Raw genomic sequence first — 16,982 nt, forward strand, 5'->3', positions numbered from 1 at the left:
CAAATTATAATCTGATATTCAATCAGTTAAAAACCAAATATTACCCATTGTCATTTTCCCAAAAACATTTGAACCTCATTTCAGATACACGTTTGCAGATACTATAGTGTAGAGGTTATCTAACAACATGAACTGTGTCTTCCAAAGGACAGCAACAAAACTTTATACGTGAACTCCAAAACTGCTGATGTTGGCAGATGAAATACCTGGTAGAGTAAGAAGGAAAATAATTCTGTGCTACTTGGGTGTGTGGTTGCTGGGAATTCACTGATGCTATTACAACTTCATATCGCTCATCTGAAAAATGGGGTTTTAATGATACTTAACTTGAAGGGTTTTTCTGAGGATTAGGGATAATATGGGAGAAGGGCCTAGCACATAGCAGGTACTTCAAAGACAGTGATTCTTACTCTGAAGATTTTTTCTTCAGTTTTCTTTAAAATATATAGCAAACCTGACTTAGCATTCTTTGCAACAAAGTGGAATTTAGAAAAAGGCAGGTGCATCTTAAACATGCTCTAAGTGACCGTCCAAAGAGAATTTCAAAATCTCTCAGAGCATGGATGCTGACAGGTCTCCACTTCACTCTTTTAAGTGGCACTGTTTTCTAATAAACTGCATTTCAGGATCTTCCCAGAATCTGCACTATATGGTTGTTTAGCTTGCACATTAGGCAAAGGCAACTGGCCAATGGACTGAGTAGGGGCTGAAATCCAGCCCCCACCCTTGTCTTATAGCCATGTGCCCCAGGATCTGGGTTTGCACAGAGGCTGCGTTTACCTAATTATTATAAACGCATTCAATAGTCTGTATCTGGTCCTCCCAAATTATATTATTTTCCAAAATATCTTACATTTGCAAGGAATACAGGTGAATGGCACATAAAATAAGCAACTATTGTGTTTACATTTTCTGAGATCATTGTATTTCATTTGTTTGATTTTCTTTTTTTGGAATATTCAATCTAATGATTTTGTTCCAGCTGTCTAAGGAACAATATACTTTTGTACAAAAACAAACATGTGTAAGGGACTTTTCTTGCCTAGAAGAAGGCACTTCTCACCTATGACATGTGGTTTTGCTGTGTCTGTTGCTGCTGCTGTTGTTGTTGCTGCTGAATTAGCAATTGCTGCTGCTGCCGGCGCCGGGCTGTCCGTAGCTTTTCAAAGCGAGCCTCCATTTCTTCCAGGACTTTCGGGGTGTATCGAACCACCAGCTTGACGCTGTCCTTAGCAGCCTTGAGTAGTTCCACAGCTTTCTCGTGGTGTTCTCCTTCCACGCTCTGAAAAGACAGGGACATTCCTTAAGGGAAAGAGCTTCCATATTCTTTTCCCTGAGAGACAAATCTGCAATTAGTATCATATTAAAATCCCAAACTGGGAAATTTCAAGAAGGCATGGAAAATGAGATATATTACCATCATCATTATTTATCACTTATGTAGTTGACCGATAAGCGAGTTAGGCTGCACTACGGTACAGATGGATTGAATGGGTGTTCGAGTTAGGAAAGGGAGAAATAACAAAGACCTAAAAAACAATGCTAACATTTAGAATAGGATTTCTAAATTTTATCTGGAAGAGTAAATATACTGTTCTGGAAAAATTTTGAAAACAATTAAAAAAGAGTAATTAAAGGTGACTTTCCCTATCAGATATTAAAATTTTTTAAGAATCTCCAATGAATAAAGTAATGTCTTATTGGTGCAGTAAGAGACAGAACAGAACAGAGAGTACAGAAGCAAATCCATCATGTGTAACTTTCATTATATGATAAATGTGGAATGTAGACCAAAGGGGAAAATGACAATTAAATAATGATGCTGGAACAAATAATAATTAAATGACAAAATAATGTAGACCCCAATCTTATAGTCAATGCTAAATATAACAGATTGATTAAAATTTTAAATGTAAAAATAAAACTATAAAGCAACTAAAATACAACATAGGCAAACATGCATCATTTTGTAATGAAAAAGGAATTGTCAAGTAAAAATACCAAAGGAAAAAAATCACAAAATCAGATTTAAAAATTGTGTTTCTATTTCTCACACACTATAAAAAGGTCAAATAACAAACCACAAAAAATATTTTCAATATATGACAACCAATTTTGTTAATATTCTTCCAATGAAAATCTCTTACGAGTCAATAAAGACTTAAGCAAAATGGGCAAGTGAATTCATGGACAAAAAATAATTTTAAAAAATGGCCAATAAATCTATGAAAGAATGTTAAAGCTCCCTAATAAACAAATATAGATAAACACAAAATATTTCATTTTAATTAAAAAATGGTAAATATATATATTTTTAAATATAGTATATTGACAAGAATATAGGAAAATGGGACTCTCATACACTAATAGTAATTTCACAAAAATTGGCACAATTTTTCTGGAGGGCACTATTGTTATGCATTGTTAAACCTCTTATAATAGATTTACTTTCAGAGGAAGTTACAAAAGATATAATAAAAGATGCACACATACCTACAAAGTAGTTATAATACAACAGAAAGCAAAAAACAAATTGATTCTTGGATTTTGAATTTCAAAATTGTCATTTGAACATTATGGCATAGGCAATAGTTGGGAAAACTATATTTACTCTAAGTAAATAAAAAGTGACTTTTCCCAAACCTACTGACGATTCTCCAGGTTGTAATTAGGGAGAAGCAGTGGAAGAAAGTTGTAATCAGACATTATAGGATCCTGAGAAAAGTATACAATCTCCTTCCCTCTGAGGTGATCCCCAGGGCAGATGACATAACTCCCCCTTTTTTTAATTAAAGTTTATTGGGGTGACAATGGTTAGTAAAGTTACATAGGTTTTTATAGGATCAAAGTACAAAGGCTTTTTAGACTTACATCCTGAACAAAGCTCAGAGAAGAAACGTGTGTGTGATGTGACAAACAGGGACCGAGATACCCTTCGGGATTGCTAGAACACCTAAGAGTGGCTCTCAAGTGGCAGACAAGGCCATCACAAATTGGTTGAGATTACATTTTCACAACCCAAGCAGAAGGGGGACTAAAAATAGATACCATGTTAAGTTAAAAAAATAAAGTAATTTGCATTTCAAGCACACTTCAATTATATCTTGAAATTCATATGACTATTACACAGATTTGAAGAGTTAAGAGGGTGTATTCCATTCTGTGGTCTGCTTCAGCAGGGTAGATGTGAACTGAGAAAAGAAAAGTTTTGAATTTAGCATGAGGCAGTCACTGGTGCCCTGTAAGTGCCCTGATTCAGTCGTTTGTTGGAATACCAGGCACATATTAAGAGTTTAAGAAATGACCACGATGAGCCCTGGAGGCAACTTATATAACCACTCCTTACCACATCTGAATTAAATAGAGATCAAGGGGTTATAAATAGCTGTTGGGCAGAATATATATGTGTATATATATATATATATATATATATATATATATATATATGTGTATATATATGTATATATATATATTTTAAATTTATTGCGGTGACAATTGTTAGTAAAATTACATAGATTTCAGGTGTACAATTCGGTACTACATCATCTATAAATCCCATTGTGTGTTCACCACCCAGAGTCAGTTCTCCTTTCATCACCATGTATTTGATCCCCCTTACCCTCATCTCCCACGCCCCGCCCCCCTTACTCTCTGGTAACCACTAAACTATCGTCTGTGTCTATGAGTTTTTGTTTCTCATTTGTTTGTCTTGTTCTTTTGTTGTTTTTGGTTTATATACCACATATCAGTCAAATCATATGGTTCTCTGCTTTTTCTGTCTGACTTATTTAGTTTAGCATCATACTCTCAAGATCCATCCATGTTGTCATAAATGTTCCTATATCATCTTTTCTTACCGCCGAATAGTATTCCATTGTGTATATATACAACAACTTTTTTATCCATTCATCTATCGAAGGACATTTTGGTTGTTTCCATGTCTTGGCCACCGTAAACAAAGCTGCAATGAACGTTGGAGCACACGTGCCTTTCTGTATAAATGTTTTGAGATTTTTTGGGTAGATACCCAGGAGAGGGATTGCTGGGTCATATGGTAATTCTATTCGTAATTTTTTGAGGAACCCCCATACTGCCTTCCATAACGGCTGCACCAATCTGCATTCCTACCAACAGTGTAAGAGGGTTCCTTTTTCTCCACAGCCTCTCCAACACTTGTTACTATTTGTCTTGTTGATGATAGCCATTCTTACTGGGGTGAGGTGATATCTCATTGTGGTTTTTATTTGCATTTCTCTGATGATTAGTGATGTTGAGCATTTTTTCATGTCTATTTGCCATTTGTATGTCCTCTTTGGAGAAATGTCTCTTCAGGTCCTCTGCCCATTTTTCAATTGGGTTATTTGTTTTTTTGTTGTTGAGTTTCATGAGTTCCTTGTATATTTTGGATATTAGCCCCTTATCGGAGGCACTGTTTGCAAAAACCTTTTCCCATTCAGTTAGTTGCCTCTTTATTTCGTCGATAGTTTCTTTGACAAAGAAGCTAAAAATCAATACAATGGAGGAAAGACAGCCTCTTCAATAAATGGTGCTGGGAGAATTGGATAGCCACGTGCAAAAGAATGAAACTGGACTGCTATCTGTCACCATGTATCAAAATTAATTCAAAATGGATCAAAGAGTTAAGCATAAGACCTGACACAATAAACTGCATAGAAGAAAACATAGGTACTAAACTTATGGACCTTGGGTTCAAAGAGCATTTTATGAATTTGACTCCAAAGGCAATGGAAGTAAAAGCTAAAATAAACGAATGGGACTATATGAAACTTAAAAGCTTCTGCAGGGCAGAATGTATTTTTATCTGTGGCTGAAGCCTAGGAAAATAGGCTTGTTCATTGATTAATTCATTATTTTAATTGTTCACTCAACCATTGATTTGCTCACTCAACAGATGTTTGTTTTACTGGTTATAACCTACTAAATTTTTTGGAAGAACATGAAGGATGGGAAAAACTTTGTACCATATAAACTCTACATTCAGTGTGCTTATAATTTCTTTGTAATTTGCCCCAAGATAAATTGCTAATGTACAGAATTCTACTTTAAAAGATAAACTGGGTGATTTGATTATCCATAACTTTCTCTCATTTCTTTTTTAATATTAAAAGTTAAGTGTTTACGTTTCAGTAATAACAGTTCATTGGTTTCTAGACCAGATGATTAGTCTCCAGACTTCTTTTTGGCTTTTGTTCTATTTACTTTCATTTAAATAGGGTTGGAAATTCTAGGCCAGACCTTTAGAGGCCCATTATCCCAGTTTAGGCACTATGCCTGCAATTTAGAGTTGCCACAGGAGGGCTGTGGTACAAATACGTGGTACCATCAGGCTCTCGCCACAGTGAATAGCTGAGAGAAAAATGGCTAGTGTACTATACCCAGCCCTGCAGAACTGTCAGGGTCACCTTCTCCCTCCTGCAGCTTAGCGCTCTCCATGCAGTTAGCAGCTTATAAATAGCAGACTTCATGGTTTTTGAATCCAGAATTTTCGCTTTGATGCTCTAGCACTGGTTTAGATAACGACTTAGATTCTTTCCGACTCAGGAGACTTAACAGGTTTCCTGGTTTGATCTGCCTTTCACTTTGCCTTCCCCACCAGGGCCAAGGAATCATTACCTAACACCTGACTGTCATACTTCTTCATTTCTACACCTAAGTGCTTTGTTAAAATAATATAAATTACTACATGATTAAACAATATAATAGGAACTAAGAGGTAACTCTTAGAGATTTGAAGAAATATGAGCATGTTTGTAGAATGTATTATTTCAAACATCCCTTAATTTGTTCTGTAAAGTTTTCAGAAAAATTTCTTAACTCTCAGGAATTGTTCTGGGTGGCTCTTTTTCCACTGGCTTACCTATGTTATGAATATTTTGGGGTGTGTATCTTTGTCTCCTGAACCTATTATTTACCTCTGGAGTGCGTTTAGTCCCTCGGCATAACTTTTTAGTAAGAATAAGGCAGTTTTCTCTCCTTTTTTCTTTCCCTTTTTGGTAAGAACAACAACAACAGCAACAACAACAATAAAACACACACAAAAAAACCCAGACTACCTTCCCATGGAGTTCTTGTTCCATGCATAAAAAATGGCCAGCCTATCTGCTCAGTTAGGGTATCCATGTTGACGTACAAACACTTGTTAACAGGTATTCCTTGAGCCCTGAAGGTTTGTCATTTATTCCTACTTTTGACTTAATCTATTTCTCACTCTTAATGAAAGTATGTCTTCTTTCAAGCTAAATATTTAAAAAATGTTTTGAAATGTCAGTTTATTTGTAAACAGTTAAATTGTGTGTGTGTGTGTGTGTGTGTGTGTGTGTGTGTATACCATGGGTACCAAAAAAAAAACGTATACAAGTGGACACTTTGGTCAACTTTCAAGCAGTTGTTCGCCGTAATCAGAAGTGTCTGGACACTGATGGCAACTACTTTGAGCACCTTTTGTAATTGCAGAAGTCAAATGTGACTTGAATTCATCTTTTGTTATTGGTATATATCAAGTATTACAATTTTAATACAGTTTTCCTTTCTTAAAATGTGTACACATTGTTTTGGCACCTTCTGTATATATGCACACACACCCTTCTGATTCAGGAATTGTCTTTTATAACAATTAGCTCAGATTGAGCAGTCACTGAAAACTAGCAGCACCAGCTTTTCACATAGGATGATAATGTAGCCCTTATGTGATTTGAGAAGACCTAGGAAGGCTTCTAATTTTAAAGTGAAATCCCCTCCTCCATTTAAAACCTAAAAATCTATACTTTCTCTAAGAAATGTCTACACTTTTAGATTTCATTCCCTTGCTCTGGGAATTTTACTGTACCTATTGCAATTTGAGGAAGTCACTGGTATGGATTAATTTAACAAGGCTTTCCAACAGACATTTGGTACAAGCTGGATGTTATTAATGAGATAAGGGTTGGTGAAGAAGGTATGGGGATATACTAGGTACTCAGGAAATATTTAGACCACAGAGAAGCATGGTCCTGCAAGACAAAGCCCCTAAAGAGAAATATTACCTACCTCGCAGTTGTGCCTAGTATGACCACAAGCAATCACTGAAATGAATTAAAATGCACTAGAAAGAACAGACATTCCCATCCTGAAATTATTTCTATCTTTTCCTGCTCTTTTTTTATAGATAGAAATCAACATAGGAAGGAGAGTTCAAATAGTGATTTACCATTTCCAAATTCATAAATACAAGTTAATAAAATACTAAACTGATACAAAACCATAAGAACTGTATCTTCTACGATGTTAATATATAAAGGAATAAGTTTTATTCAGGAAGCTGGGAAAAAATAGCTCAGTAAACCACCAGACACATACTTGTTTCATTAGCAATCTCATGTAGCAGTAAGCTTAGAAAGCTTTGAAATTAGTTGACTTGATGGAAGTTTAGCAAATCAGTGGCTGGTAAATGAACCAACTTTTAAACATGGCTGCACTCTCATCTTTTAATTATTTTTCTATTTCCACACATTGTGAGGTATCAAAATGGATGCCCTTTCTTGGTACGCACAATTTTCTGGTTGATTAAAAATCCTCTGTAATAAAAGAGAACTTTGGATTATACTGCACACATGAATTTACTCATATGTACTCTCTACCATGCAATAAACCAGTTGTTAAATTTTGACCCTGGCGAGACCTCAGGTGGAAGAGATGACTATTCTGGGAATGAATCTTGTTATCTGTGCCCAATCAGTGCACAGTGGCCCATGGCCCAGGTCTTTATGCAGGTCTTTTTCTGTGGGAATTCCATGGAAATAATATGGACCCAGTTTGCTGATAAGTTGCTTAAACACTTTGTTGGAAAACCAAAAGTTGGCTATACCTCTCAGTTATTCTAGGCATATCTGAATCCAGGTTTATGCATAGGCTACTAAATGACATTAGTCATTCCTTTGGATTAAGGGCCAAATGGTGTTATCAGGGAATAAATGTTATCAAGGGTATTGAATTATGATATCTTAGCACAAATAAGTAGCTCACAATTTCAGAACATTATTCCTGTAAATACCCTTAGAAATAATCTCGTTTATCTCCTTGCATCTTAATACATAAGGCAACAAAGACCAAGAATGGCTGTGACCTGGTCCATTTTATAAATTTGTTAGTTGCAAGGCTGGATTAGAACTCATGATTCTTTTTTTTTCTTTCATTTTTTTCCTTTTTTTAAATTAAATTTATTGGGGTGACTTTGGTTAGTAAAATTATACAGATTTCAAGTGTACAATTCTATAATACATTATCTATATATTGTATTGTGTGTTCACCACCCAGAGTCAGTTCTCCTTCCATCACCACATATTTGGCCCCCTTTATCCTTCTCTACCACCCTCCTCCCCCCTTACTCTCTGGTAATCACTACACTGTTATCTGTGTCTATGAGTTTTCATTTGTTTGTCTTGTTCATTTGTTGCTTTCAGTTTTATATCCCACATATGAGTGAAGTCATACGGTTCTTGATTTTTTTCTGTCTTATTTATTTCACTTAGCATGATAATTTCAAGATCCATCCATGTTGTCACAAATGGCAGTATTTCATCTTTTCTTATGGCCAAGTATTATTCCATTGTATCTATGACATGTACCACATATTCTTTATCCAATCATCCATCAAAGGGCACTTTGGTTGTTTCCGTGTCTTGGCTACCATGAATAATGCTGCAATGAACATAGGAGTACTTACATCTTTATGGATAAATGTTTTCAAAATTTTGGGGGTAGATACCCAGAAGATGGATTACTGTGTTGTCCGGTAATTCTATTCCTAATTTTTTGAGGAACCTCCATACTCATGATTCTTGATGACTGCTTTTTCAACAACCTCATTCTGCTTTTCTAGATTAACTGATCCAGACCATGGCAGGTCGGGTTTTGCGTTATGTGAAAGATTAAGAGCTAATGACAAGATCTGTCAACTCCTAGTTTTAAACGGTGTGAGTTGGCCAGTGAAGGAGCTGCATGAGGCTACATGAAGGGCTCACTGTTACTGGGTTATGATTCTCAGCTTTGAAAAGGACCAATATAGCCAGAGACAGACCTACGCCTTTTCCACAGAGGTAATGATTGCTCATTTTGTTCTTAGGATAGTTTTGATTTTAGCTATGAAGGTGTTTTGATATTTTAAGGGTGTGTGTCTATACATGTGAATAGGTGTATGTATGTATACCCTAACATTTAGTGAGCACTTATGAAGTGTAAGACCCTGCTAGCTGCTATGTGTGCATTATATCTAATCCTCACAGCAACATATAAGAAAGGTAATGGAAAGCTTAAGAAATTTATCCTAGGTGCCCAGGTAGTTAGTGGAACAGATGGAACTGAACTGAGAGGGATCTGTTTCTGGAGTGTAGGCTTTTACCTACCAATCCATAGCCTTCAATAAGATACTGAAGTGAAAATAAGTATCATATGGTTGGCTTTCCCTATTCATGGTTTTTGAGACCAGGCATTCTTAAACCTGGATGTACGTACATAGGAATCAACTGGGGCACTCATAAAATATAGAGACCTAGGCTGTACTCCAGACTTGGCATATCAAAATCCACAGTGAGATGACCTGGGAATATGTGACTTTGTAAAACTCCAGTACAGTCAGTCAGCCATTCACTGATGTGCAAATTACTATTTGGATACAGTGCGCTAGACTGTAGCTAACCCAAATAGTAAATGCCATCCCTACAATGTAACTCCAGAAAAGAGGGCTGGGTAGGTGAGAAAATCTGATAATTTTGCCTTGGTGTAGCTCTACAGTCAGCATTTTTTGGTCCCTAAAAATATATATATATATTGATTGGGTGTTTCATGAAGAATGGGATATCTCAAAAAAATAATAATAATGGAATATCTCTGCACAAGCTACAGGATGCAGTCAGAAAAAACACGATTCTTTGATCCTTTCCTCCTCTCAAATATGTTAATTTCCTGTTTTAAATGTACTTCATTATCTTATGCTGAAGAAAAGTGGTAAGTGTATAAAAAGTAGCACATTTATCCCTTGAAAAATTATGCTAATGCCTTTCCATAGTACTTTGTTCCTGCCTAAATGTTAATATCTATTTCAGTGCACTGTAATTTATCAGTTTACAATCATTCTACTGTCACTAGACTATCCAAGGATAAGATGAGTCTTATTATTGTGTGTTCAATAAATACTTAGTCAATGAATAAACCATCTCTCTCTCTATGTGTGTGTGTGTGTGTGTGTGTGTGTGTGTGTGTATGTTTTAGTTTTATTTTTAATTTTTTAATTAGGCTACATAGCCAGTACTGCCTGGGTTTGAATTTGAGCATCTTCACTTATCAGCTTTGTGAGTGAGACTAGCTGCTTAGTATCTCCAAGCCTCAATCCCCTCATCTGTAAAATGAGTATCATAAATCATTACAGGTATTAAATTTAATATACACAGAGCACTTGGAAAAGCATCTGACCCTTAAAAAGTACCCAACAAATGTTAACTCTTTGTTGAACTGTTTCCTTTCTGATAATCTTTCTGTAGGGGTTCAGGTGCTTAAGGGCAACAGCAACAACAGAATAAAATTTGCCTTTGCAGTAGGTAGAATGTTCCTTCATATTATCTAGGAAGCAAAAGTTTACTAAGTAAATCAACAGTGCATGGAGTTTGTTGGAAGAATGTTTAAAACAACTTGGTAAATCGACCGCTTCTAATCACAGTCAGGTAATTTAGAAGCATCATTTCCATGCATACAATTGATACGCTAATTACAAATGATCATTATTCATGAAAAACTTCCTCTCAGGCCCTCCACAGCGTCACACTTTGTTAAGGAAATGAAGAGTATGCAGGAGAGTCACTTCATGGAGCATGCAAAATGTGAGTGAACTTGAACAGGAATATCATAAAATAACCAAACACTACAAAACAGCAGTTTAATGGGGGGAAAAAATTGTATATAATTACACATAATTTTATCCTGTGAGAGTAGTTATAAATACAAAAAATTTTGAACCATGAAAGTGAAGAGTGCAGTGTTAGCAGTAGACCCACGGGTCAGAAAACCTAGAGTGAGCAAACGCGTTAGAAAAAAATCAGTGCCCGAAATCACATTTGGTTGATCTCAGCTCACCTTTCAGATCTTGAGACTAAAATTGGAAACAAATGTAGCTGCTACATTTCAGTTTTGATGCTTTACAAGTAACTCTGCCCAACCCTTGATGTTCTGGCACAAAAAGGAGGAAAAAAATTCCTGATAGTTGCGTGGAATGAAGATTAAATACACACAAATACATACAAACACATATACACACGCATGCACATACACACGATAAAGGTATACACATGTGCATATACACACACGCATATGTGTGTATACATATACACATACATATACACATATGTGCATATATAAACATGTGTATACACATATACTCACACACACAACCATCTTCAGGAGTATGAATGTGAGCCCTAGAGATCTGAAAACAGAACAAAGCTGCACGGGAAAATATTCCTAGGTAACGAGATCTGTAAATCAGTCTGTTAATTTTTGAGTTATAGGTTTCATCCAGAAAGCTGATATTACAGGGAAGTTTCCCATTAACGATTCACACTGATTTGTGCTTTTAAAATGCATGCTGAGCCTGCCCACATCTACCAACCACGACACCGTGACACTAATCCTCAAAGGAGCAGGGCCCCTTGCAAATGTTCAGAAACAGAAACGTCCAAACTGCTAATTCTCAATATTTGCTTCCAGGTCTGGTTTGGCATTGGGGAGGGGTTGTGGGGGTGTGGTAACCACCATCCCCCACACACCCGCCAACAACTACCTTCCCCCTACTTACCACTACTATAGCTCCTCTGAAACATGCAAATACATCTGTCACTAAAACTGAGTGCCTCTCCTTAATCAAATCACTCATCAAACCAATCCTTGGTACAGCCAGCATGACAGGGCAGAAAGGCCAGGAATTGGGGTCAGGAGGATCGGGGTGTAATCAGTAGACAAATCACTGATGAAGATAAGTGCGACCTTTAGAAAATGACCTCTCTTCTTTGTGCCTCAGTTCCCAGATACAGTCCCCATTTTAGCACTGAAAATCCCAGGAAATGCCTTAGTCCCAGGCAAACCCAGACAGTTGGTCACCTATTAAGATACAGATAGGTGTTACAAAGGTTAAAGAGTGCAGAAAGTACCTGGTATATGATATTTTTTCAATAAATATTTATTTTATTATTATTTTTTTTAATCAGTAGTCCTGTGGAATTTGAATTCTCAGTGGATTGGAAGAGAAGTGATTTTATCAAAGGGATGATTCGACTGAATACCAAAGGTTGGCATGAGGAAGGGGAAGGAAAGGAGAGATCTATCTGAGTTAAGAGAAAGCTTTGAAAGAGTAGGTTTGAGGGCACCCATATTGTTTTTACTCACTGCAATTCTGCCAAGACCCTAAAGATGCATTATCGCCTTCTGTCACGGCAGAATCCCCAGGATGATGGGCTGTGCTTAAGATGGCAAAGCTAATTTGGAAGGAGTCCCCAGATTCAGGTGAGGGCTGTTAAATGTCGATGAACCAGTGCTGCATAACTGGACACTAGCTGAGATCCCTGAAGACAAACACCGAAGCCCACCCATCAAATTGTCCTCACTGATTTTTATGGCAGGTGGGTTGTTCTCCTAGTGGAAACAGGGTTAATGCTGGAAGGTTCTATGAAATTTTTCAACTTACAAAAAAAGATTAGCCTATAAGAAGTTTTTGGGAAATCTTATTTTACTAATCAGCATGGAATACATCATCCTATCTTCTCTTCCTAAATGACAGCATGTGTTATGCTGCAGAACTACTCTGTCAAGCACAATAGTTGTTTTTCTTTTTCCTTCAGTATCTTATTCTAGTGATCTCAAAGAGACCATAATTTTCGGAAGGGTGTCATGGAGACAATAACAGCTTCCTGAAATTATTCAATCAAACCCTTCAGAGGGTACACTTTATTATTTAACTTGTGAATCCTAGATGCCCAGGCAATTAATATAAAGCATGAAAGAGAAACATAACAAATCTAGAAAGAAGTTGTCTGCGTCCAGAGCTGTCAAATGTGTTTCTTGGGAAGTGTAAAGCAGCAGGAACCTTTGTGTTGCTTGTACCATGAATAATAAACATTAATAACAGTTACAACATTTAACTTAATTGCAGAGCCTCAACCTTACAGATGGCTTCTTGAGGGAGAAGTGAAAATTTAAAGGCTATTTCAGATTTACCATCTATAAAATCTTTCTGGCTCTGTATGTAAATGTCTTTTCCAATTAGAAGTACATCCACAGAATATATTTTGGATTTGTCACCAATGACTTACACTAAGATTTTTCAGCTAAGTCCATGAAATAAAACTTATTTTAAATGCTCTCCCTGGCTCTAACCTCCAAAGGTCCTTGTCACCCCTCCTCTCTGGTTTGTGCTGTCACTAGCCATGCAGCCACCTAAATTAGACACCCTGGGGATATCTTTCACTGTTCCTTGAACCCACACCCAATTAACCACCAGTACTGGTTGATATTCATTCCCCATTTACCATCTCATTTCACCCTCTTTTCCCTCTCATTTCTTACAATTTCTTGTCTGGATTTTAAAATATCCTCTAGCTTCTCTCTTATCTAAACTCTTCTCCGGATTCTTGATTTTTCCATGCCCTGGCTGAAAAATCCGGTGAAGAGCAGAAAAAACACAGGTCTGAGAGACACTGTCCTTGAGGGCACGGACTGTGTTTCGTGGACTATTTCTCCTCAGTCCCCAGCACAGCTCACAGGACTCCCCCAGCTTTTACCTAACTAATCCGGGGAAGAGCTGGCTTGGAACCTCTGGCCCAAGGATGACAGCTGTATGATTGAGGGCAAGTTATTTTTTTTCCCTGAGCCTCAGTTCCCACACAGGCAAAGCAGTGCAAATAGCATTTTCATTAAAGATGCCATTTATGATTTAATGAAATACCCATGTAAAGGGCCACGTACTAAATCTGGCCCACAGAATGCACCCAATAAATGTAGGTTCCCTTAGCCCGTGAATATTTCCTCATTTTCTAGGAATGAAAATTAAAATGTCCCACAGCATACAAAGCACTTCCCTCAAACAGACAAGTCCAATTCTATTTCTCTATATTCATCTTCAATATAGGAGCAATGCCATGCTTTTGAATGTACCATGTATCTTCATGTTGCCACAATCTCTCAATTTTATTCCTTCAGCCTAGAATGTCCTTTCTCTATTCTCCTGTCTTAGTAAACCTCCAGCCATCATTCAAAATCCATTGCAAATAGTACATAGTCTCCATTATGTCATCTTCTTGCTCAAAATAAAGCAGTAACCCCTTACGATGGCCTAAAAGGACCTTCACTTTCTACTCCCAGATGGCCTCTCCAACTTCACTTTCTAAGACTGTTCCTCTCATTCATACCCCAAATCACACTGGAGTTCTTTTTTATACTATACATGCCTAATTTATTCCTGCCAGAATTTTGTAATACTAGCTCCCGCTCATAAAATTCTCAGGTAAGCAATGCTCAGCTTTACCATTAGGTAGGGAGGTACAGATTAAATCCAGAATGGGATAAAAATGATTCACTTATTTTTAAAAAATTCATAGTATATTGCCAAGGATTTGGTGAAATTCATTTATATTCTTATACAACATAGAAGTATAAATTGGATGCCAATTTGGCAGTATCTATTAAAATAAATTATGCCTATATCCTCTTAACCTGGCTTGCCACATATCAGTATTCACCTTAGAAAAAGTCATACGTAAAGATTTTCACTGAAGCAGTGTTCACAATAACAAAACACAACAAAAATGCCAATTGGGTAACAAACTAAATATCCATCAATAGGGGCATGGTTAAATTAACAATGGTACCACATACAATGGAATGCTACAGAGCACATTACAAAACCTAAGTATGTAGTGTACTGACAAGGCAAGATATCAAGACATAATTCTAACTGAGAAATCAAGTATAGAATAAGTATATGAAAATATCAGTGCATTAAAAAAAATTCCTTAAAATAACAACAACTAACATTCATTGAGTGTCTACTATCAGGTACTAAGTGCTTTAAATTTATCAAAATAGTTACTCTTCCTAACAACCTGGTGAGGTATGTGATGTTCTCATTTCAATTTTATATATGAGGAAACTGAGGCATAATAACTTTCCACGGGCACACTATTAATGGTTAACAAATCTGTCTCTAAGCCTAACCTCTTATGCACTACTGTGTATGTCTCATATGTCTGTACCTAAAAATAAATAATCGAATGTGTGTGTGTGTGTGTGTGTGTGTGTGTGTGTGTGTGTACGTGAGTCCGAAGAAAAATGTTTGGATAAATACACACTATCGTAGCGATTCTTTATGGGGGGAAAGGAATGGAGTGAAAGCAAGGGAAATGGTTAAAGGAATGTTTCTTTTTAATCTGATTTCAGTCTTTTCATAATGAATTATTTAGAAATTTTATAAGGATATACTCACACATTTCTTGTATAATTTGTGTTAATACAATAGCCTGGTATCATGAGGAAAAACAGAGGGAAAGTCTTTGTAGAACAAATTGGAGAATGTGGGACAAAGGGTAATTTTGTTTAAAAAGTGCTTTGAGGCACTGCTTTGAAGTAATTTGAGCAAAAATAAATTATAACTGTAATTACCTGGGTAATTTAGGTGAAATGAAGGGGTTTTTAGCTGCATTACCTCAGAAATTATGAATGTAAAAGTGTGGTCTGTGGGCGCTTTAAAACCCTAATTATAAGAGAATGCCACCAAAATTCTGTTTGAGCAATCATGACTGAATGTTTTTTCTCCTGGTATCATTAATTTGTTGAAACCTGAGTTTGCCTTTCCTCCATTTCCTCTCAGTTGTTTATTTATCCGTGTTAGCATTTCAGTTATATGGCCTGGTAGATCATTCATGTTTAAGTGTGAATGTTACAAATCCAAGTTTTCAGGGAATGATGTTTGATTGAGAAATGGTGAGAAAGAATTATGAAATACTGCGTGTTTAAATTTTTGCTTTTCATTTAATGGATCCTAAGATGAAAAACTGCAGTGATTTTGAGCTTGATAGATGTGAGATCCCAGAGAGAATTACAAATCATTCGACCTTGGAATGTTTTTTGAAAATGAAATGAGTTGGCTTTATATTTCTTCTTTGCTGTGATTATTATTGATCTTCGCCCCCGCTTTCCCCCAAATAACAGTGTGTTATAACAACAACAAAAAAAGCTATTCTTTGCATAATGAAATCAGGTTTTTCTCTCACCAAACATTAAGTGATATCTACGTCTGGTTGGCCTGCCTCTAATTCTGGTTCCTTCTAAACCACTTTTCACATTGCAATCATAGTAACTATGTTCTAAAATGCAAAATTTGATCCTCTCATCCCTTGCTTAAAATCCTTCTGAGTCTCTGTATTGCTCAGATACAGTCCAAAGTCTTTAGCCCAGTATGCCTCATTACGACCTGGCCCCTGCTTTTATTTTCAGCCTCCTTTGCCAACTCTTAAGGCTCCCAGCAGAAGAATTTGCAATTTTTTCTAGTGTCTGGATTCTGGTATTGTCCCTCAGAGGTGGCTGTGGCTCTTTCACCTTCCTTCCTGCCTCCAATCACCTAGGGAACACATACCTGCCTGTGAATTTCCTCCACAGGCGGAACCATCCCTGGTCCTCCCATGCCTCAGTTACGTGCCCCTTCTATGATTTCCTACGGAACCCAAAATAACTTGTGTTAGAAAGATAATCTTCTTCCTGCCTATTTCCCCCCATATCTATAAGCGTGAAATCAGGGGCATTTATTTCTTATTTCACAGTTACTAAGACAACGCCAGGCCCAATAATATTTTGCCAAATGAATGAATAAAAATATATCTAAGTTTTACAGACTGGTTAATGTTCATCAACAAATCTATAACAACTATGTTGTCACTTCTCTGAGAAAA

The 16,982-nt window shown here is 36.6% G+C and overlaps 1 protein-coding gene across 1 annotated transcript in view; it reads right to left on the reverse strand.

The window, feature by feature from the left end:
* The window catches only part of LIN7A (lin-7 homolog A, crumbs cell polarity complex component), a 144,432-nt gene that overhangs the window by 5,351 nt on the left and 122,099 nt on the right, over positions 1–16,982 (reverse strand). The window contains exon 5 of the mRNA XM_033118335.1: positions 1,064–1,282. Coding sequence (XP_032974226.1) covers positions 1,064–1,282 — 219 coding nt within the window. The remainder of the gene's footprint in view (positions 1–1,063; positions 1,283–16,982) is intronic.

Source organism: Rhinolophus ferrumequinum, chromosome 10 (genome assembly GCF_004115265.2).
Source record: "Rhinolophus ferrumequinum isolate MPI-CBG mRhiFer1 chromosome 10, mRhiFer1_v1.p, whole genome shotgun sequence".
NCBI classification, from domain to species: Eukaryota; Metazoa; Chordata; class Mammalia; order Chiroptera; family Rhinolophidae; genus Rhinolophus; species Rhinolophus ferrumequinum.